Raw genomic sequence first — 24,011 nt, 5'->3', positions numbered from 1 at the left:
TGTGCTCAGCGCTGGCTTTCAGAGGAATACATGTTTACTTGCAGCATTAAGAGAAATCAGCACTCGAACAAACTGGTGGCCTGTGGGCCGAGGCTTGAGTCATCCTGCGATCGGGAATCTTTCCTCACCGCGACATGTGGAAAACATGAGGTCATACAGGATGGGATGAGACTCAGAATCTCTGGACATGGACGGGACACGCCGAGCGATGGACACAGCTTCAGTTTACACTGCAAACATTATTTTTGTCATGTTTTTCAGTAAAAATATCTGAGCATCCATAAAACAACTTGAGAAGCAACATTGCTTAAGATATTCTGACTTGTTTCATGTGTTTAAATTTTTTTTTAAAAACATTTTTAAAATTCTATATGTGGAGTGTATAATATTTTCTTTATGCATATACTTTTATTTGCTTAAAACAAACAATTTGTGCTTATAGGATTTACGACCATTTAAATTTTTTTTTTAAATATTGCTTAAAACAAGAATAAGCAATATATAATATAATATAAAGTAATACATATAATAAACATTATATATATACTGTATATATATATATTTGCATAAAAAAAGAAACAAAATTTGCTTATTAAATTTATGACCATTTTTAAAGCATTGATTAAAAAATATTGCTTAAAACAAGAATTAAAAAATATAAATATATTCATACAAAATAAATATAAAAAATTATTCATACTTATATATATATATATATACATATAAGATATTTAATAATGAAAAACAAGACAAAGATACTGATAAAGATGTTTTTTGTTTCAGTATAATGTCTTTGGAAAGAAATACATGCTCTCATCTTTTATTTCTGATGATGATGATATGATAAAGTTGTGGGCCGCCCTTTCCCAACATCGGCACAGATGTTTCCTGACTTTATTCACTTTGTGAAATTGTTCGGGCACTTTAAATTTGTCCTCGCCACCATTATCATCACCGGTTGTGCTGACGGTGTCTTTTGGTTATATAAGACTGTTTGCAATGGCTTTCTGTATTGTAAACTGTCATTATGTGTTCACAGCAAACGTTTACAGCTCCAGTCAGTCAAGAGACTACGATTAGACATCATTAGATTGGATGGGCAAAATCATAGAGCAAATATAGCATCACTATTACAGTTGCACATGTGTTAGTGATAACCAATGTGTTTTCTCATTCTTTTCTGTGTGCTCTTGTGAATAATTTCCCACATATTTAAACATGAGCTGCTCTTCCTCACTCGGAGTCATCAATGACATAATCACTGTGGGAATTTACTTTGTGGTTTTGTGTCCCAGTGATCTGAAATTACTTGTTTTTCAGCCCTTTCATTCTGTAAACGTCTTTCTCTCAATATAAACTCACAATGACGTCACACAAACATCTCAGGCCGACCAGCACAGAATGTGCAGATGTTTCAGCTCGTATATATTACCACTTTTTCCTATGAATGAGTGACATTTTCTTATTTTTTCTCCACACAGACCCATATATTCAAAACCCAAACCAGAAGAGACGCGGTGGACAGTCCATCCTGTGAGCTTTTGGTTTCAAACGTCCCATCGGTGCAGAATGACCACAGTTTTACCCAACAAAATGCCCTTTTTAACAAGGAGATCACTCAGGTATGATCGCTGGACTCTGACTATCATCTGGACGTGTTTAAAGTCAGGACACGTTACATTAAAGGAATAATTCTCACAAAAGTTAAACAATTCACTAGTGGTGTGTTGTCTGTGTTAGGTCTATTCATTTGTATTTTATGTACTTGGCAGATGATTTTTATTGCTTTTATTGCATTCAAGACATGCATTTTTAAAAATAATTAATACATTTGATGCATTCCTGGGACTCAAATCCCTGTTTCGGAGCTGCTAACGCAGTTTATGCTTTAAGAATGCTATTTACGGTGAAATGGTCACATTTCACACCAAACATCAAACATATTGTAAGAAAATGAAGACTATAAAGTTTATCATTGTAACTATTTATTTTAACAATAAAAAATACGGCAATAATTGTTTTATTCAAATCAGCCTAAATTCATTTTTTTTTAAATTAAGCAGTACAACTTATGCAATCATAATATAGATATAAAATACAATTTAAATTATATTTGTATATATACAAAGTATATATTTATAATAAAAATAAATACAATTTAAATAACATCTGTACTTTTTGTAGCATTATAAAATGATAATGTCACAATGCAAAAATATTGGATGGATAGATAGATAGATGGATAGATGGATAAACTGATGGATTGACTGATTGATGGACGGATGGATGGATGGATGGATGGATGGATGGATGGATGGATAGATAGATAGATAGATAGATAGATAGATAGATAGATAGATAGATAGATAGATAGATAGATAGATGGATGGGTGGATGGATGGATGGATGGATGGATGGATGGATGGATGGATGGATGGATGGATTGATCTCTTTGAAGAGGTAGACTTGTTTTTGGTCATTTTCTGTTGTTTTTCCCGCTAAACTGATGTCAAAAGTAACAAATTGTTTGAGTGGTTTCATCTCTAAAGTGGAAAATTACACTTGCAGTTTACAAACAAAAGAATAAACCTGTGCAGATAAATCGATAAAGGTGTAAACAGAGCGTTGTGGCCCTCTGACCCCGTTCTAGCCCTTTTGTTTCTCTTCTGTTTCTCTTCTGTTTCTCCTCTGTTTCTCCTCTGTTTCTCTTCAGTTTCTCCTCTGTTTCTCTTCTGTTTCTCTTCTGTTTCTCCTCTGTTTCTCTTCTGTTTCTCCTCTGTTTGTCTTCTGTTTCTCCTCTGTTTCTCTTCTGTTTCTCTTCTGTTTCTCCTCTGTTTCTCCTCTGTTTCTCTTCTGTTTCTCCTCTGTTTCTCCTCTGTTTCTCTTCTGTTTCTCCTGTTTCTCTTCTGTTTCTCTTCTGTTTCTCCTCTGTTTCTCCTCTGTTTCTATTCTGTTTCTCCTCTGTTTGTCCTCTGTTTCTCCTCTGTTTTCTTCTGTTTCTCCTCTGTGCTTCTCCTTCTGTTTCTCTTCTGTTTCTCCTTCTGTTTCTCTTCTGTTTCTCCTCTGTTTCTCCTCTGTTTCTCCTTCTGTTTCTCCTTCTGTTTCTCTTCTGTTTCTCCTCTGTTTCTCCTCTGTTTCTCCTTCTGTTTCTCCTTCTGTTTCTCTTCTGTTTCTCCTCTGTTTCTCCTTCGGTTTCTCTTCTGTTTCTCCTTCTGTTTCTCTTCTGTTTCTCTTCTGTTTCTCCTTCTGTTTCTCTTCTGTTTCTCCTCTGTTTCTCTTTTGTTTCTCCTCTGTTTCTCCTCAGTTTGTCTTCTGTTTGTCTTCTGTTTCTCCTCTGTTTCTCCTCTGTTTGTCTTCTGTTTCTCCTCTGTTTCTCTTCTGTTTCTCCTCTGTTTGTCTTCTGTTTCTCTTCTGTTTCTCCTCTGTTTCTCTTCTGTTTCTCCTCTGTTTGTCTTCTGTTTCTCTTCTGTTTCTCTTCTGTTTCTCCTCTGTTTCTCTTCTGTTTCTCCTTCTGTTTCTCTTCTGTTTGTCTTCTGTTTCTCCTCTTTGTCTTCTGTTTCTCTTCTTTTTCTCCTTCTGTTTCTCCTCTGTTTGTCTTCTGTTTCTCTTCTGTTTCTCCTTCTGTTTCTCTTCTGTTTCTCCTTTGTTTGTCCTCTATTTCTCTTCTGTTTCTCCTTCTGTTTCTTCTCTGTTTGTCTTCTGTTTCTCTTCTGTTTCTCCATCTGTTTCTCTTCTGTTTCTCCTCTGTTTGTCTTCTGTTTCTCCTCTGTTTGTCTTCTGTTTCTCTTCTGTTTCTCCTTCTGTTTCTCTTCTGTTTCCCCTTTGTTTGTCCTCTATTTCTCTTCTGTTTCTCCTTCTGTTTCTCCTCTGTTTGTCTTCTGTTTCTCTTCTGTTTCTCCTTCTGTTTCTCTTCTGTTTGTCTTCTGTTTGTCTTCTGTTTCTCTTCTGTTTCTCCTTCTGTTTCTCCTCTGTTTGTCTTCTGTTTCTCTTCTGTTTCTCTTCTGTTTCTCCTCTGTTTGTCTTCTGTTTCTCCTCTGTTTGTCTTCTGTTTCTCTTCTGTTTCTCCTTCTGTTTCTCTTCTGTTTCTCCTTTGTTTGTCCTCTATTTCTCTTCTGTTTCTCCTTCTGTTTCTCCTCTGTTTCTCTTATGTTTCTCTTCTGTTTCTCCTTCTGTTTCTCCTCTGTTTGTCTTCTGTTTCTCTTCTGTTTCTCCTTCTGTTTGTCTTCTGTTTCTCCTCTGTTTGTCTTCTGTTTCTCTTCTGTTTCTCCTTCTGTTTCTCTTCTGTTTCTCCTTTGTTTGTCCTCTATTTCTCTTCTGTTTCTCCTTCTGTTTCTCCTCTGTTTGTCTTCTGTTTCTCTTCTGTTTCTCCTTCTGTTTCTCTTCTGTTTGTCTTCTGTTTCTCTTCTGTTTCTCTTCTGTTTCTCCTCTGTTTGTCTTCTGTTTCTCCTACTGTTTCTCCTCTGTTTGTCTTCTGTTTCTCTTCTGTTTCTCCTTCTGTTTGTCTTCTGTTTCTCTTCTGTTTCTCCTTCTGTTTCTCTTCTGTTTCTCCTCTGTTTGTCTTCTGTTTCTCCTCTGTTTGTCTTCTGTTTCTCTTCTGTTTCTCCTTCTGTTTCTCTTCTGTTTCTCCTTTGTTTGTCCTCTATTTCTCTTCTGTTTCTCCTTCTGTTTCTCCTCTGTTTGTCTTCTGTTTCTCTTCTGTTTCTCCTTCTGTTTCTCCTCTGTTTGTCTTCTGTTTCTCCTTCTGTTTCTCCTCTGTTTGTCTTCTGTTTCTCCTTCTGTTTCTCTTCTGTTTCTCCTCTGTTTGTCTTCTGTTTCTCCTCTGTTTGTCTTCTGTTTCTCTTCTGTTTCTCCTTCTGTTTCTCTTCTGTTTCTCCTTTGTTTGTCCTCTATTTCTCTTCTGTTTCTCCTTCTGTTTCTCCTCTGTTTGTCTTCTGTTTCTCATCTGTTTCTCCTCTGTTTGCCTTGTTTCTCTTCTGTTTCTCCTCTGTTTGACTTCTGTTTCTCTTCTGTTTGTCTTCTGTTTCTCCTCTGTTTCTCCTTCTGTTTCTCCTTCTGTTTCTCTTCTGTATGTCTTCTGTTTCTCCTCCGTTTCTCCTTCTGTTTCTCCTTCTGTTTCTCCTCTGTTTGTCTTCTGTTTTGTCTTCTGTTTCTCCTCTGTTTCTCCTTCATTTTCTCTTCTGTTTCTCCTCTGTTTCTCCTGTTTGTCTTCTGTTTCTCCTTCTGTTTCTCCTCTGTTTGTCTTCTGTTTCTCTTCTGTTTCTCCTCTGTTTGTCTTCTGTTTCTCTTCTGTTTCTCCTCTGTTTCTCCTTCTGTTTCTCTTCTGTTTCTCCTCTGTTTCTCCTCTGTTTGTCTTCTGTTTCTCCTTCTGTTTGTCTTCTGTTTCTCTTCTGTTTCTCTTCTGTTTCTCTTCTGTTTGTCTTCTGTTTCTCTTCTGTTTCTCCTTCTGTTTCTCCTCTGTTTGTCTTCTGTTTCTCCTCTCTTTGTGTTCTGTTTCTCTTCTGTTTCTCCTTCTGTTTCTCCTCTGTTTCTCTTCTGTTTCTCCTTCTGTTTCTCCTCTGTTTCTCCTTCTGTTTCTCCTCTGTTTCTCTTCTGTTTCTCCTTCTGTTTCTCTTCTGTTTCTCCTCTGTTTCTCCTCTGTTTTTCTTCTGTTTCTCCTCCGTTTGTCTTCTGTTTCTCTTCTGTTTCTCTTCTGTTTCTCCTGTTTCTCCTTCTGTTTCTCTTCTGTTTGTCTTCTGTTTCTCTTCTGTTTCTCCTCTGTTTGTCTTCTGTTTGTCTTCTGTTTCTCCTCTGTTTCTCCTTCATTTTCTCTTCTGTTTCTCCTCTGTTTCTCCTCTGTTTGTCTTCTGTTTCTCCTCTGTTTCTCCTTCTGTTTCTCTTCTGTTTCTCCTCTGTTTCTCCTCTGTTTTTCCTCTGTTTTTCCTCTGTTTCTCCTTCTGTTTCTCCTCTGTTTCTCCTCTGGTTCTCCTTTTGTTTCTCCTCTGTTTCTCCTTCTGTTTCTCCTGTTTCTCCTTCTGTTTCTCTTCTGTTTCTCTGTTTCTCTTCTGTTTCTCCTTCTGTTTCTCTTCTGTTTCTCCTCTGTTTCTCTTCTGTTTCTCCTTCTGTTTCTCTTCTGTTTCTCCTCTGTTTCTCCTCTGTTTGTCTTCTGTTTCTCTTCTGTTTCTCCTCTGTTTGTCTTCTGTTTCTCTTCTGTTTGTCTTCTGTTTCTCCTGTTTCTCCTTCTGTTTCTCTTCTGTTTGTCTTCTGTTTCTCTTCTGTTTCTCCTCTGTTTGTCTTCTGTTTGTCTTCTGTTTCTCCTCTGTTTCTCCTTCATTTTCTCTTCTGTTTCTCCTCTGTTTCTCCTCTGTTTGTCCTCTGTTTCTCCTCTGTTTCTCCTTCTGTTTCTCTTCTGTTTCTCTTCTGTTTCTCCTGTTTCTCTTCTGTTTCTCTTCTGTTTCTCTTCTGTTTCTCCTCTGTTTCTCCTCGGTTTCTCCTCTGTTTGTCCTCTGTTTCTCCTCTGTTTCTCCTTCTGTTTCTATTCTGTTTCTCCTCTGTTTCTCCTGTTTCTCTTCTGTTTCTCTTCTGTTTCTCCTGTTTCTCCTTCTGTTTCTCTTCTGTTTCTCTGTTCCTCTTCTGTTTCTCCTTCTGTTTCTCTTCTGTTTCTCCTATGTTTCTCTTCTCTTCTGTTTGTCCTCTGTTTCTCCTGTTTCTCTTCTGTTTCTCTTCGGTTTCTCCTCTGTTTCTCCTGTTTCTCCTCTGTTTCTCCTCTGTGCTTCTCGTTCTATGGATCGGAGAGCGGCAGCGCAGGGGAGTGGGAGGGAACAGAACCGCTACAAGAGGAGCAATTATTTTGTGATGAGATCATTGTTTGGCCCGTCTGTTCACGCCTCTGGTCTTCTGAGGCTCGAGTGCTCTCGTTCTCCCATCGCCACACACTCGCTCTGACATACAGGGCACTTGTGCTTCAGGACACAGCTGCTGCTCTCGACTTCAACATCCCATGTGACCCGTGAAAATCAGAGTTATAGAGGACAGATGAGTGAACACGTCATTAATGTTAATCGGCTAAAGAACTGCTGCCATTTGTTTAGGAAATGGCCTTTGGATGTATATTTATTCTTACGTTCGTGTTGGGCAAACCCTCCATCTCTTTATGGGGTTCAGTTGACTGATTGACTGAGTGTAGCATTATAGCGTCGAGTTGTGGAAACGGGCCTCTGTTTAAGAAATCCCAAATGAAGGTAAATTAAAGGGGTGAAAGTCAAAACATCCTCCAGCGCTCTTTAAGATTGCCCCGTTAAACCCTTTATAATGTAGAAAGCATACAATTGTGTATTCTGTAGGGATCCACTTAAAAAGTCGGTTAATTCTAAATGTATATACCAATTAAATGAAACTAGATTTATATTCAAATTAAGTATGGCATCTATACTCTGAAAGAAAGAAATTAATACTTTTATTCAGCAAGGATGCATTAAGTTAATCAAAAAGGACAATAAATACATGGATAAGTTTACCAATAAATGCTGTTCTTTTTAAATATTTCTATCCCTGCACAAGGATATGTTTACAACATTGATAATTATCGGAAATGTTTCTTGAGCAGCAAATCATCATATTATAAGGATCATTCAGTAATGGATCACAGGAATAAATTACATTTTAAAATATATTCAAATAGAAAACAGTTATTTTAAATGATAATACTATTTCACATTATTGCTGATTTTGCAGCCTTGGTGAGCAGAAGACTTTTTTTTTTCCAAAACATTAAAAAATCTTACTTTATTTTAGTTTAACTTTAGTTTCATCATCCAGCAAGTGAAAATCGTTCTCCTGATGGTTTAGAAAGCTTACAGCTCAAGTATGAGGAAGATTTTTTAATTCAAATCAAACATGATTTCCTAACTAAATAACCTCTTGTAAAATATCAATGTCACTCTTTTTGCTAATTCATGTGTAAGACGTCAGGCACGCTGATGACATCTATAGCAGTGTATCATTTCACCAAAACATGCGGTATGATTTACAGAATGTTATTTCATGTTATTTTGTAAAGCAGACTATTGTTCTAAAGGGAAGCGGAAGAAACAAAGGCTTTGGCCTCGTGTATGAAATCATAGAAGCGATGCGATAGAGCTGTTTACACAGGCCTCCAATACAGAAATACCTTTGAGCCTGTGGGAAGCCATTAAAAATAATGGCTGATCTTTTATTAGAAGTGACATCATATTATTTTTTATCTGCACTGTGAGATCTTGCCAAGCATTGTGGTGTATTTCCCCCCTTTTATCCACATGTGATGTGAATCTCCGTGTTTTTGACGTGAGAAAGATTTTGCTTTATACTCTTCAGACCACAAATTTCTGAAAAATGTGAAAAACAAAATTGACGTGTCCTCAGCAATCAATCACATCTGTCGGTGCGGGACGAATTATGAGCCGAAGATTACGATTTAATATGTGATGGTTTCTTAAGCCATTATCCCAAGCCGTCTCCTTATATTTAGCCTGATTTGTTGGTTTTATTGGTTTTGGAGATCACAACGCAAACCGCAGCGTTTAGTTTTGTCGAAATGACAAGTTCATTTAACAATCCTTTCGTTGGCGGTGATGTGGGTGGGCTTTTTGAGGGCCGCCAGTGGTCATACATTGTGTTCATTCCAAATAAACATGTCCAGGACCTATCTGGCTTCGGACACCTGTTTTCTATTCACGCAGTGCAAACATGGCCAGAAATGGTGCTTTCAAAAGCCTTATGCAACAATCTGTGTGCTCCGGCCAAAAGAAACCTTTGCTGCTCATAACGGGACATCTGAGAAACAGCGAGCAATCTCCCGATGATGTTTCTGAAGTGTTTCTGTAAGCCGAGACACAAGTAATCGCTGTTTTCTTCAGAAACAAGAACTTGTCTTTCCTCGGCGTGAAATAATAGCGGGTGACTGTGACTTCACACGTGTGCTTTAAAGAACCCTTTAAAATCTATTTGCTTAATATTGTGTTTCCACAGTGCTCTCAGAAAGCTAAGCGAGCGTAAAACGGGCCTTAAGTGCCCCAACATGTGTTCATGTTTCAAGCATTAACAATAAAGTACAAAGTAAAACCAGAAAGGATGAAACTAACATTTGACCCAGGCTTAATAGTTCAGAAATTGGTCATTTTGTGTGGAATTGCCATTTGTTTTGGCCAGCTTTCTCCAATTTAAAAGTTTGGGGTTGGTGCGATTTTCTTAAAATGTTTTTTAAAGAAGTCTCTTCTGCTAACCAAGGCTGCATTTATTTGATCAGAAATACAGTAAAAACTGTAATATTGTGAAATATTTTCTGTTTGATTATATTTTAAAATGTAATTTATTCCTGTGATCATAGCTGAGTTTTCAGCATCATTACTCCAGTCTTCAGTGTCACATGATCCTTCAGAAATCAGTATAATATGATGATTTGCTGCTCTAGAAACATTTATGAATATTATCAATGTTGAAAACAGTTGTGCTGCTTCATTTTTTTGTGGAAATAGTGATACATTTTTGTTCAGGGATGGAAAATTTAAAAAAAAAACAGCATTTGCATTTATTTGAACGAAGTGAAATACACTGACGTCTGATTGGTCCAGACAAAATTACAGAAGACTCTTTATTGTCAACAGTAGCAATAGTGTACAGCTAATGTGCGTGGCAGAAAGTTTTGACACAAATCCAAACTCACTCTTCTTATATGAGATTTGAAAGGCATTTATTTTCAGTAAAAATGGAAAAAATATTTGAAAAGTGGAAATAACATGACTAATGTGTATTTAATAATATAGTGTTTATCGGTTAGGGTTACGTGTAGGCGGGGGGCTTTTATTGTCCCAATCAGGCAGCATCCATTTAATAATTTTAATAAATATAATCTTTTACACTGTTATTGCATACCGTTTAATGTACAACAACACTGAGGTGCAAATAGTATCTGCCACTATCATAGCATCTAGCTACTATTCACACTTATTGCAAAGTAAAAGCTGCTTTTTAAATTAGTGTAAATGGAATCTATCGCTGTTAAGTGCTATTTTTACTTGGTTTACATAGAATCTAGTTGCTATTTCTTAGTGCAAATAGCCGCTGCCTTATTTGAAATAGAACACTTTTTGTAACATTCTAAATGTCTGAACTGTCACTTTTGTGTTCCAAATGAGTCACTCATGAGGTTCCATTTCAGTTAGTTGTAAGTGTTTAAAGGAAGCGTTGTGTTTTTGTGTCCCGCAGGCTGAGGCGTGGATCCGAGCGAAGCTACGAGACCTGCGGGACGGCGGTAACGTACAAAAATGTCCTCTGACAGACTGGGGGGAAGTTTGTCAAACACTCCAGAGAGATTTGAAGGACTTTGAGAACACAGTCATACAACTCAACCAGGTGAGGACAAACTGTCTTCATTAGGACAGTAAGATTGATGAATCATCGTTCGAAACACGTCAGGTTTCAACAGGTTCCTCAGCCAAAATCAACAAAAAGAACTTATCCCTTTTGCAAATAAACGGCAAAACATTTACAAATTGTTATGGTAACAATCTTTTAATGCTGACCCGTCAATGGAATTTTTAACAGCTCAATTGTTATGAGACCTGCAGAACCTCAAAAAGGTCTGTGTGAGACATCCAAAATAACAAAAAATAACAAAATAAATAAAAAAATCCCCCCCCCCGAGCACAGCTAAATTTGTCCTCTTTTCCTACATTTTGAAATAGTACATTGCAAAGAATTAACCTCTCCTGACACACATCCCTGGAGCCGGAACTCCTGTTAGTCCAAGAGAAGGGGAACGAGGACTTGGGTGGATTTCAAGTCCTGATATGATATGATTAAGCTGTTGTTTTAGCGGACTGTAAATCATCAGAATGTTCTTTTGCAGCTTGTGTAATGTTGCTGAATGTTTGTGCAGATGGGAGAGCAATTAATGTGCAAGCTTAACCCGACATCTGACCTGGTGAAGAAACACCTGGGTCAGATCCGCGACCAATGGAACGCGCTCAAACAAACGGCAGCCAATCAAATCAAGGCGATGGGCGGAGCTAAGACTCTCCAGGAGTTTAACAAGAAGGTGGACCGTCTGGAGGCATGGGTCAAAGACAAGGTTAAATACACCACTAAACCTAGTTATACTAATTAACAGAGCCTTTGAATGGGATTGGTTTTGGATGTTGTCCTGAATCAGTAATCTCAGTGGTTTATATAGAGAACATGGAGGTGATTCTGTGTTTGGATAAACATATCGCAGTCTCGTTTCAATTCACAACCAAAAGAGACAAATATAAATTTATATTTTACATTGAAAGAAATTAAGCCTGTTTCGTGGCCCCTTTAGATTTTTAATTTTGCATTGTGATATTATTTTCATACACATTTTCTACAAAATTCTTATTTATTGTACATACTTTAATGCATATGGATTCTTTACTTTATGGAGCTTTTTTAACTCCTTGTATTTTTTGTAAATGATGCTCATTAATTTAGTACAGTAAAAGCGTACTGTTATAAAATTAGCCTTATTTTAAGGCAGTTCAACAAATACTAACATGATGTACAAATATTTTAAATTTTATTTTTCAAATTACAGTGAATTTGTTTGTTTGTAATGAGAATTCTCTTTTGGTAAAATATAAGTTTTGAAATTTGAAGTTTTGTGAGATTTACCTCTGTTAAGTGTTAATGAGTAAATGTGTAAAATGAATGAGATTTGGGTTAAATTTAATTCTACATTTATAATTTATTTTAATATTATTCTAAGTTTCAGTGCTGATCTTGTAAAGTAATGATAAAAATACACTTAAAAAACAAGTACTTAAATTATAGTAACCTTACAGAGAGTTAATATCAGTGTGATCTAGTTATATAACTATAATGTTTCATATTTTAATATTTATCATGCTGTATATTTATTTATGAAATGTATGGTTTGCAACACAACATAGAGCCATATACATTTTAAAATACATTGAAATATGTGTTCCTTGTGTGATTTTGGTCCTATTTTTTTTTACTGTTTTTCTTCACTCATTAATCGTCTGTCTGCTTTGCATCTGCGTCCAAGAATCCGAGGTGTTACTTAACAAGTCTGTTTTACATCTCACCATGGTAGCCAGGCTCATTTAAAACAACAGGAGCCGTATTCAAAGCAAACAATCACTGGGCTACAACAATTCAGGGCTGTAAAGCTTTTATATGTGTCAGCAGGAGCAGGAACAATCGCTGGCCAACATCCTTGGGGAAAACACTGACAAGATGCAGCTTACCAGGAAGATACTGGATTTGAAACAGGTGGGTGATTACAGACAACCACCTCAGAAATTGCTGCTAAATTCTCAGCAGGGATCAATTATCAGTACTGGAAAACAATTGGCTTTTTTGAGATAACATGTATGTTAGTAAGTGCTTCCGTTTATGCACATATAGGCCACTATTCATTGCTTACTCTTCTTATTATTTACATCCTTCAAGCCAATTGAAACAGCCTTTTGTACTTCTAAGGGTTGGGAATAATAGACCATATTGCCAAAAATTTGATTCAAGCACCTGGTTTAAATGTGGCTGGGTTAAATCTAAGATTATTAGAGCTCAGGATATCTTGTGTGCTTAACTTTCTTTCAGGATGAGCAGCTCTATCATAATCTTCATGAGGAGATCAATCATATGGCCATCAGCCTGGAAAAACAGGGAAAGACTGAAGGAAAGACCATCTCAACCCGCAGAAAACACATCAACAAAATGTTAGTGCATGCACATAATAATAATAATACTACATAAAAACATGATTACAGACCTTTGGAGTCATTTTTAGTACAAACTTTTTTTAAATTAATTATTGTAATATATGGTATCATTCAAAAATATATGGTTTTATTTATATGTATATATATAAATTTAAAGGGCCTAAAACAAACTTTTTGCCACACCTGATTTTTTACCAGCCATGAAACAGATTAATCCTTATTAAAGTTACAAAAGTTATTCAGCCAAGAGCAATGAGTGATTGTTCTTTGTCTTTTGATGTTTGATTAACATTAACGTTTGCTTGTCTGAAGTATAAAATCATTGGTTACCCGTAAGCCAATCACATAACGTTTGGTTATGACGTGTGTTAAACGAAACCGAAAACGAAACCATCGAGCGAAATACCGGAGTGAACATGGCTGGCCGAGTTTTGCTGCCTCCTTAACCTGATCCTCCATGAGTGCAACCAAGGGGGACACACTCACAACTATCGCCTTGCCGGCCTTTGGCCTCCCCAGTTTCTCGCTGACGATCGGTAATATTTGATAAATTAAACTTTTACCAAAACCTGTCGGGAGTAGGGCGGCCACGACATCACCTCCATTCAAAATGTTTAGCAAACACTCTTCTTGTTCGGCCTTCAGTTTGGAAATGCCAGGAATATTCTCCACAACAGAGCCAATTGCATCCTGTGTCTCCATATCCGCTGTCGTTTTCGATTTCCCCAATCTTAAACTCGGCGCTTAGCGTCTACGTCACGGCTCTCAGCCCGCCCTCTGTTAATTGATTGGCTGTTTTCTGGCCGGAGGAAAACTGAGAGACATGTCGATGTCTCAGACTAAGTACAGAAGCGAAATGAAATTGAGCGGTAGTACGAGGTCTGACGTAGTCAGGCTATATCAAGCGCAAGAAGATGTGAAAGAGAGCTTGCACGGTCTCTGGGTTTCCGGGCGAGTAACAGATTGAGTTCCCTTTCACGTCTTCTTGAGCTTGAATATTTAAATTGGCAAGGCTTTAACTTTCCTAACGATGCAACACTGCCCTTTCAACTGTACCGAGCGTTGTTTACTTTTTTCCACATTAATGTTCTCACAATTTTGCATTGTTAGAATTCATACATATTTTAGTGGCCAACTGGCGATTGACACGTTTCATATACTAGCCAACACCAATCTTTACTCGTATTTGGTGCTTAGCGAATCTTAATTTTAGGCCTTGTATATGTATGTTTGTGTATATATATAATTTTTCCCTCATTATAATTTGTCGACTATCTAGGTGGCTCAAGGCACAGTCGCACTTGAAAGAATATCATGAGAATCTTCAGCTTGCCCTCGAAGTCTCATCCTTCTACCAGCATGCAGATAATGTCGTCTGTTCCATCAATAACATGGTAATCATTTTCCTTCATAGTCCTTCATCTATTTCAGTTCAAACCCCACTGGAAAGCCAGTATTCTGACTTGTCCTTTGATATGAATATACACCCCACTGCTACACTGAACGTTGAGGTGCTGATGTAATCCAATAATGTTATTTATGGTTTTGCTCTGTTTTTATCTTTTCATCCAGAGAAAAAGCCTCTCTCCAAGCAATGGAGTGGAAAACGGCCGAGACGGGGAAATTCGGGACATTGCCAGTCAAATCATGGTGTGCAATCCAAAATTCATATCCCGTTATAGCTACAGGATAGCTATGTGCCCTAAATGCGTTAGTTCACCGTCCAACTGTCTGTCAAACAGCATCTTGACGCCCGTGTTTGTTTTGCTGTGTCTTTCTGTGTGGTTTCAGATGCTGGATGTGACTGTTTCCCAGTTATCCAACCTTCACCCGGCGCTGGCGGCCCGGGTCACACAGAAGCAGAGCGAGTTAAAAGACTGCTGGGCCGTCCTCCAGAAGACTCTCAGGTAACTCAAACCACCATAGTTATAAACCGCACAAACCCTATGGTGTCCTCGCGGGGACACAAGCCATTTCCCTCCTTAATGGGCAAACTGTAGGCTTTCCACAGAGCCGTAGGCGCTTTCCACAATCCTGTTTTTGTTGCATTTGTATTCCCCTCCACCAACCGTGTGGTGCACAGCCAGGGAAAACGTTTCCAAATGATAATTAGATGCATATAAAAATGTGTGCTTATTTTCATAATGTCAGCTTTTACCAATCGGAATCTCCCCCTCCCGATTAACGTAATGTTTTAAAATACTAAACACCAAAACCAGCCGTTTAATATCAAATTTTGTTAGAAATTACTCTGTTTGTTGCAGTTTTGCAACTGAATCCAAGTTTGAGCTTGTTTTGCATTTTATTGCTCCATCATCTAAGGCGTCCGTATTGATTTCATTGTCGTTTGAGGTCTAAAAGTCTGCAATTCCTGTTCCTGAGCCCAGTTAGTCATAATAAATAATGTGCTTACTGCGGAAAGATTGCCATCTCCTCCTCATGCCTTCGGTTGAGGATGAAGTATGTTTATTCCTGTAATTAGAGGAATTTATTCCTTATATTAAATCCATAAGAGTTTATTTGGGCAATGCAGATGTTTAATCAAGATGAATTCATGGCAAAAGTTAATAAAGGTAAAATAATACACAAACAGCTCGTTCTGTTCGGTGAATGTAGTAAAAGTTCAAAAGTAACATTTCTGAGGGAAATTAATAAACACTTATTTCTAAAAATATTTATATTATATTATATTATACATTGATTAACCCTTAAATGCATGAATGTTTCCCCAATCATTATGACATCATTGTATTTCATATATTAATCAAAAGGATTATATATAAATATATTTATTTGTTTATAATTGTTTCTATTATATATTTTTAGTAAATAATACTGCTGTTCCATACTATTCACTCCTTATTAGTGGCGTTTTGCAAAGCCAAACACCATTCACAAGGAAGAACTAGTGTATATAATATAATTTGTGTATATATGTATGTATGCATGTATACATGTGTGTGTTATCCTCCAAAAGTTTAGCACTTAATGCTTTAAATCCCTTGAATCTGGTTATTCCCATGTGTGTATTTATTTTAAGGCATGATGTAGAGTGTTTAGTCATCCGTCTTAGTGCTTCGTTTTGAAAACATTTTGGAAGTTACAAATACCAGATGTGTAATCAGCTATCATCAGTCACTCACAGTTACTATATTAAATCTCCATAGAGTGACAGTAAATGAGAATCCACCGTCGCCATAATTCGAGTCAGGGATGGAGCTTCTGTGTTCTTGGCTCGGGTCTCCAGTGCTGTTGGCAGGTCGGTTTGATGGCTGAGTGTTTGTGTTTGTAGGAACGAAAAGGCAGCTCAACTACCCTCTTTAACCAGGGACAGCAGTGACCCTGAACCCTCGAGCCCAGAGACGCCCGGCAGCGTGGGAACAGACACGCACACAATTATGGGAAAGGAGGTTAAAGAGGAACAAAATCGTCTGAAGGGGTTTACGGTATGCAGTTATAATTGTACAATTATATTCACTTACTTTCTTATGTTGCCTATTTTTCTTTACTTCCTTCTTTTTTTTTTTGGTGCTCTTGACGAACAGAAATACATAAATGACAAAGGAATTTTCTCCCACAAGTGTCTCCCACAACATGAACATCAAGCTATAGACGTTACACGATCGCAGAGAGCGCTGCAGATTCATTGATTTCATTTAGGATGAGTTAGAACATTTGTGGAAGGGACCATATCACATGAACAATGTTGTTTATATGTATTTGTTCAGTCCACAGCTAATTATAATGATTTCCAAATAGTTTCTGTTTAGAGTCGTCATTTTACTTGGCTGACTGTAACAGTGTTCAACCGAAACAAACAAACAAAACTGCGGGATGAATAAAAAAAACTTCTTAAAGTTGTAATAATGGATACTAAGCCCCTTTATTATACACATTAAATATTCTGTGCAAATTAAATTATAAATGATTAAATGATAAAATTGCACTGTTCACTTGGAAGTTAAAGCGGTTGATGCTGTGTGTATTAAAAATTGTTTTTGGCAGGGCTTTTTTAATATTATTTATATACTATTATAGTATTTATTAATATTTTGAATTGCTTTTTTTATATCGTTCCGTTTTCAGTTTAAGTTTTAGTAATTTTGTTATGTGCTTTTATCATTTTTATTAGTTTTAGATCTAAAAAAATATTTCTTTTTAGATTTAATTTATTTTTATTTCAGTTTTAGAAATTTTTAGCACTTCAACTTGCACTTATTTTAGTTAAAGCTGCAGTCCGTAACTTTTTTGGTTTAAGAAATTATCCAAAATAAGTTTTTGAGCAAGTACATAACCAGCCAGTGTTCAAAACTCTCTTCTTGCTGTTGCTCGATTCAAAACAGTAGCCTAAGCTTGTAATAATGTTACAATAATAACTGTAGTAATTCCAGTGGTACTGGTTGATTTCTGCGGGAAATTCGAGCATGTCTTTGCGTCATTACATCACATCTGTGCACATACAGAAGAGTCTCGGCTAGTGGGCTATATTGAGTGTGAGGATGTTGGAGGAGGAGATTTATAGCCTTTTCTCACAGCACTTGATATAATTAAACTTATCAATTTGATGGCGGATCCTGAAAGGTTGAAACGACAATCACCAGCAGTGACGACTGGAGACTCACCCGCTGTAAAATGCAAAAGACTTCGGACTTCGGAGTGGCTACAGAAAAAAAGAGACTGCAACCGGACCATGCGAAAACAAGGATAAATATCGGAAGGGCATTAAATGTCACGTAATGCTGATGTTGTTAATATGAACAATTTGAGAACAAAGTATAATTTGCACGGTTTGACGTGATATGATAAGCGATCGTTAGATTTAATCAGCGTGATTTACTGCAATGCTTTTTTCCCTTAGTTGGTCAGAACAAAAGTGGATGTTACTTACTTGTTCAGATTACATTCTCCGGTGGAAATTATTATGTTGGTCATACTGTACTTCCAAAAAGTATAATCTGTGATTCTGAATGCCAGTATCCACACCGGCGGCGACTGACAGCCGCACATTCTCCTCAAAGCATTGTGTTCATCCGCTGTGCCGAGCCGCGGCACAACCCACGTAAAGAAGATAATTCCGCGAATAACTGCAATTGCAGATTTCGAACAGAGATGGCGACAAAGAGGAAAAACTACAGACTTCAGCTTTAAGTGTAGAGCAACCTTTGTTTGTTTATCATATAATATTTATAATTTATGATACCTCAGCTTTATTTCATTTGAAAACTTTTTTAACAACACAAATTTATTTAGTCCTGACGTGAGTCATGTGAAAGAACCTCGAGTGTTTTTACTGCTTGATGCTGAAAGGGCGATCAGCACTTTTCCATAATTACATAACAGCCGCTAAACATGAGTGAGTATTAATTCCTCTATAGCATAGAGCTGATTCTGTGCAGCAGTCGCTTGAGTTTCGATTGTAAATGACCTCTGACACGTCGAGTCTGGCTCCTCTTTCAGACACACAAATACTCTTAAATCCAGTCATGCAGAAGCAAAATGTGAGGCTCCTCTTTTCCTGCTTGTCGGTTTGGATGGGATGCAAATGAGTCAGTTTCTGTCATTTGTTTTATGACATCCTCTCTATCTAACAAAGCCCCGTTGTCTGTGAGACACCACATTCAGGAAAAGCCTTTCAAGGTGTTATTGACACTGGCACGACGCATCTAGACGTTTCCATGAAGGATGACGCGCTTCGATTGTGCAGCGAGGGCAAAAACAGGACAAACGGCATTCTCTCGCAAAACTCACAAATCTACAAGTTTTCATATCCGCTGACATTATGGCTGAAAGAACATCTTTTGGACGTAAATTGAAGAAAACATTCATTGCATTAATAAAATAGAAACTTTAAACCATTTGTTATATCACAGGCCATTAGCGCTGAAGAAGAGCTTCAGTGTGTGCAGTAGTTTGATTATCTTGGATGCTTTTCCATCCTTTCTTATTTTTCGGGTCAGTACATTTAAAAAAAAAAAAAAATTAATACTTTTATACAGCAAGGGTTTGCATTAAATTGGTGAAAAGTGACAGTAAAGACATTTATAATATTACAAAAGATCAAATAATCACTGCACTTTAAAACTTTCTATTTACAGAATCCTGAAAAAATGGAAAATAAAATTTTCTTGAGCATTAAATCAGCATATTAGAATAATATCTGAAGGATCATGTGATGAAATACACATTCATTATACGTGATATATGTGTATACATAAACTCTTTTGAAGAATACCATATTACTACCATTGTAAATCTCCAAATTACTGTGCTATTTTATATGCATTTAACAATTAAAACTAGTCAAAAATTAAGCTGGGGAGAATTGGTGAGAATGGATACTCTTACAAAAACGTACTGGTTGTACCATGGTACAGTTATGGTAGCAAATGATAATACTGTAGTAGGCTACTTTAAAATTTACTGTGGTACTGAAATGTCCAAAAACACCCATATTTGACATGCAGTTCTTCTTTTTCCCACTATTTCATGTTTGTACTTAAACTGATACTGCCAAAAATGAAGAGTAATTTCCAGTAAAACATGACCTGTTTCGTCCAATTGCACCATATTGTCTCTAGCTTTGTTTTTTGACCAGTTTAAATTGTTTGATCCCAACATAAGCATTGCATCAGGTGGTTGTCTGGCTTTGGTTTCATTGGCACAATGCTGGTGACGTACAGGTTTGAAACAATGGCCACTTGTGTCAGTACTGGTATATAGCAGAGGTTACCTGGGTGTATCGTGTATGGGAGCCGCACTCATTACTCTTTATGGAGACTTTTACTGGAAGACGCAAATCCCCAAAACTAGCAAGATGCCAGATGGCACCACCGGTCCGAATGCTTCTAACCGAACCGCTCTCAAAAACACACAAATGCTTGAGTAATACACTGCAAGTGTCCCGTTGTGCATGCTTAACTTTCTCCCTTCAAACTGTTGTTTTGTCAGGAACTGCAGTTGACTTGAAAATATCTGTAGAAAGAGACAGTTTGTGCTACTATAATCGAGCCTTAGAAAACTATTCAGCTGCTGAAACCAGCTTAAACCAGCCGTAGATGTTTTACTGACTGGTTTAACCCTATAAAGCTGATGATATTTGATACGTGATTTCTAAAGCCTCTGAATGACCAACATTATCAAATCTTTGCTGAAAAACCTGTCGCACACAATCTACTACATGCTGTTGTTTTATTGATTAGTTTAGACTCTTTTAGCAAGTAAAATCGTTTTAGTATAATAGTACAAACGTTCACTTTCAACTCGTTCTTCACGTGTCTTTTTGCGGTGAAATCTTGATTTTCATTACATTGAAGTAAATGTAAGAATAACTTGGTCATATTTCAAGATGAACACTTACTGGACTGAAGCAACTTAGCTTTACTTGATTAAAATCATGTTTAAATGTGAGTTTCAAATATGATCATCAGGCTTTTGAGGAAGATTTATTTGTCCATCGCTCAATCATTGTATTGCATTGCATTATTTGTTTTAAAACTATGATCTTACTAAGAGACTTATTGTCAGATAGCCTATAGAGTGACGACTGATATGTTTTATGTAAGTATCCACTGTAATGTTATAAATTTCATCTTACTTTTTGTCTATATAAATATCAGCATCTGCACCAAATTGCATATTTTTGCTCAGTTTGGGCCTCTGAATTAAACTGAGGTGTTTTCCCCCTACATATACTTACTATATCATACCGTATGAGCCATAAAAAGCTGATGCATCAAATGTGATTCTCAGCAAAAAACACATGCAAACTTTTCTGAGCATTATTTCATGCCAGGCTTTACAGGGTTAAGCTACATGACCAAAACTAACATCGGTCAGTTTAAGCTGTTTTTTCATGTCTAAATGAATATATTTACACGTTATGAGGCACAGCATCTCTCCGTTGGTGAGCATGTATAACCAATCTTGTTGTTTAGTGACGTGAGGTAAATACGATGAAGAGGCCTGTATTTCTGACTAATGTCTCCCAGATGCTACGAGAGCAATTGGCTGACATCACTCCTCAACTTTACACTGAAACGGAGGTATTGAAAGATAGAGAGAGAGAGCTGATGAAATACGAGCAAAAACACAAGCTCTAGTTGATATCAGCGCTGGGAACGAAAGGAAAGCCATTCAATAGCGGTCTGTGACGTAATGCACAATTCCTTGCGTTTCGTCATGGAGGAAAGGTGCTGGAGTTTATACAAAAGCCTGGATTGATCTGAAGTGAGGAGACGTCTGTAATGGTTATACAGTATGTAATTACACCACGCGTGTTACTCAAACGCTTCACGCGCGCCAATAGCATGATAACGTGCCGTTGTGCGATTAAACTCGAGCCTTCCACTTTTTGAGTGGCGTGTTTATAAATGCTAGTAAAGGCTTGTAAATTTGCTGTGCTCTGCAAATGGCACTTTCTCAGGCGACTGTTTCTTTCTTTCTCTCAGGCATCGTGTGTTTCTCTCTCCCAAACTCTGACTCATTCATCCTGAGCTCATAATCAGAGAAAGCCCGGCACGGATTCATACGCTGCCATGAAGCAAAAACGGGCCTATGGGGTGCCGTGCATTAAAACTCATTTAATCTTTAAAGAAAATTAAGATTTTAAGAAAATATTTGTCTTCTGTTTGCATTAGAAAATCCTACTGGATTGAATCCGGGGCTTTGGGTTTCCATCCCCAGTCAACTTCTTGCACAACACAAAATGAGACATCAGTCTCAAAAAATGACCAAAAAAAGCAGTGAAAGTAGTCCACACAACTCATGCACTATCTTATACTAAGTCATATTAAGCCATTGAAATTGAAATCATTGAAACAGGTTGAAATTGAAATTATTATACACTGAAAGTCTTGATCTCATTTGCATTCAAATAAGCCACTTAAAGGCGCATCAGGCTTTATGTCAGTTAAGCCAAATTTCATTAGTTTTTGCATATATAACTTAATTGTTAAGTGTCAAATTGGAATATGTGGACATACAGTATGAATGAGTTTAGAAAGTTTAGGCTAATTTATGGTGCTTTTTGTCATCTGTCCCCATTCACCTTCATTGTAAAGAACAAGATCAAGATTCATTCTCATTTTGTGTTTCATGAAAGAAAGAAATAGTAAAACTGGTTTGCAATGAAATGACAAAATTTACATTTTTAGGTAAACTTTTGCTAGTGTTCAAAAGTTTGGGGTCGGTAAGACTTTTTAATGTTTTTGAAATAAGTCTCTATCTATCTATCTATCTATCTATCTATCTATCTATCTATCTATCTATCTATCTATCTATCTATCTATCTATCTATCTATCTATCTATCTATCTATCTATCTATCTATCCATCTATCTTTTAAAACTACGAAACTAAAATTTAAAACTATTTCAAACTGAAATCCTTGAAACTTCAAACTTTTAAAACTACTTCAAACTTTCTGGCTAGGCTTTCTCAAGACTTTATCTACAAACTTTTTCATCCAGTTACACTTTAAATTAACTGTTTTCTATTTGAATATATTGCTAAATGTAATTTATTCCTGTGATGCAAAGCTGAATTTTCAGCATCATGTGATGTTATGATTATTAGAGTAGGCTATCGTGTTGTTCATTGCTAATGTTAAAGTCCTAATGTAAAAAGCTAATGTAAAAAAAAATCTAAACACATTATAAATGTTAGATATGTATTGCTAAAACATATTACAAAGACTGTGAACTGTGAAGTACTGAATTGTGGAGTTAGACCGTTAAACAGTTTTTCACCATTGCTATTTTCCGGATTTTTTGGGCGGGTCTAAAACGGGGGATGAAAAAGCACCGGATTGTGACCTTCTACTGAAGACATGATGGCGAGTGAGAGAATAATTATTTTCCCGACTTGGCTTCCTCCTGTGATGCTGGAGCCTGTTTAACAGCTGCTTACTGTAACTTTCCAGGAAAAAAAGTATTCCCTTTCTTTCTGGGATTAAATCCACACTGTCCGCACCTCCAACCGCACGCTGATATTCAAACTCAGGTTATCCCGCCAACCACGCAGTTCAGTGACGCCTCGATATCACGACGGACCACCGTGTGTTTTACACAATCACACAATGATCAGCTGTAACACATCAGTGTGTGCTAGATGAACATGCACCTTGTGTTTTCCTTCACAGGGAGTTTGGGTTCTTGGCTTGCTTAGTTGGGTATAAAAGTTGTTTAAACTGCTTTATCTAATTCGTTTCATAATTGACAAATTTTGCAACATCAACACTGAACTGACTTGAGCTGAATAATGACACTATTGTCTTCTGTAGATCTGAATTTTCTTAATTGATGAACTTTGCACAGTTATTGAACTGTACGCTGATTTCACGCAGCCGCCATTTTGAAATCGAAAGTGAGGCTCCGGTGGGAAGAACCCCGGAAGTAAAGATAAACAACAATGCCTTGGACTACCAACCTGAAGCTGCTGCCGCGATTTACACTATTGGATGTTAATATCCAATACAGGTTGTGTATATAATTCGTTCCTGCTTCTTTATTTACTTTCTGAATTATATATAAAAAAATATTTTATTTATAAATTAATTTCACTGTATATAGTCTAAAGTATGAAAGACATGTATGTACAGTTTTAGAATTACTAATTTCTACATTAAACACAACAATACGCCATGGCATTCGCGATCTCCTGTGATTAAAGGCGACACTACCGGTTTTCTTCCCACTGGAGCCTCGCTTTCGATTTCAAAATAGCGGCTGCGTGAAATAAGAGCATTGACTTGCTTTACAGCAGAATTTGAAATTAGAATTTTGGAATTCTAAAAAAGTTTGAAAAAGTTTGCATCATTGCTTTCCTGTTGTTATTTTCCTGTCTATTACTGTGAAGCTGCTTTAAAACAGTCTGTATTGCCACCTGTGGGACGTTTGCCATGATATATTTAAAGGGACAATGTGTAGTTTTTTAGGTATTTTATTATCTAAAATCAATATTTTTATTCATAAATATGTCCTCAATGGTGTACAAATACCTCTGCCAATTATCTGACTTATCCTCGTAAACGAAGAATTTATTATCTTTATATACATGTGACGGTGCGAAAATTTTTCCCAGGATGGTAGGGGAAGGTACTGCCTTTTTCGCCTCTGATTGGCTAGAAGAGCTCTCCACCAATTGGTTATTTGAAAAACGAAGGGTAGGTTTTAGTGCAGATGTGAAGAGGGAACCAATCAGAGGAGAGCCCTTCTAGCCAATCAGAGGCGAAAAAGGCGGTAACTTCCCCTACCATCCTGGGAAAAAAAATAACGCGTGACGGGTAGGTCCA

At 37.0% G+C, this 24,011-nt stretch overlaps 2 protein-coding genes across 5 annotated transcripts in view; one reads left to right on the top strand and one right to left on the bottom strand.

Annotated features, from left to right (window-relative positions):
• The window catches only part of mymx (myomixer), a 54,901-nt gene that overhangs the window by 3,987 nt on the left and 26,903 nt on the right, over nt 1-24,011 (top strand). For 2 of the 4 annotated variants that reach the window (XM_077217497.1, XM_077217499.1), the window contains exons 3-11: nt 1,482-1,622; nt 10,222-10,368; nt 10,895-11,086; nt 12,187-12,270; nt 12,601-12,719; nt 14,002-14,116; nt 14,295-14,372; nt 14,514-14,629; nt 16,015-16,168. In XM_077217497.1, coding sequence (XP_077073612.1) covers nt 1,482-1,622; nt 10,222-10,368; nt 10,895-11,086; nt 12,187-12,270; nt 12,601-12,719; nt 14,002-14,116; nt 14,295-14,372; nt 14,514-14,629; nt 16,015-16,168 — 1,146 coding nt within the window. Of the gene's footprint in view, nt 1-1,481; nt 1,623-10,221; nt 10,369-10,894; nt 11,087-12,183; nt 12,271-12,600; nt 12,720-14,001; nt 14,117-14,294; nt 14,373-14,513; nt 14,630-16,014; nt 16,169-24,011 lie in introns of all 4 variants that reach the window. The other 2 variants (XM_077217496.1, XM_077217498.1) reach the window with 1 other exon arrangement.
• Nucleotides 2,490-7,165, bottom strand: LOC143724452 (uncharacterized). The gene is made up of 4 exons (XM_077217511.1): nt 7,100-7,165; nt 6,862-6,917; nt 3,839-3,968; nt 2,490-2,939 (listed from the first exon to the last, which is right to left on the bottom strand). Exons 1-4 carry the CDS (start codon nt 7,163-7,165, stop codon nt 2,544-2,546), a joined length of 648 nt encoding a protein of 215 aa, XP_077073626.1. The 3' UTR covers nt 2,490-2,543.

Source organism: Siphateles boraxobius, unplaced genomic scaffold (assembly GCF_051911475.1).
Source record: "Siphateles boraxobius isolate OS27281-9 unplaced genomic scaffold, OSU_SipBor_1 73, whole genome shotgun sequence".
Taxonomy (NCBI): Eukaryota; Metazoa; Chordata; class Actinopteri; order Cypriniformes; family Leuciscidae; genus Siphateles; species Siphateles boraxobius.
This window is presented reverse-complemented; position numbering and strand designations above follow the sequence as displayed.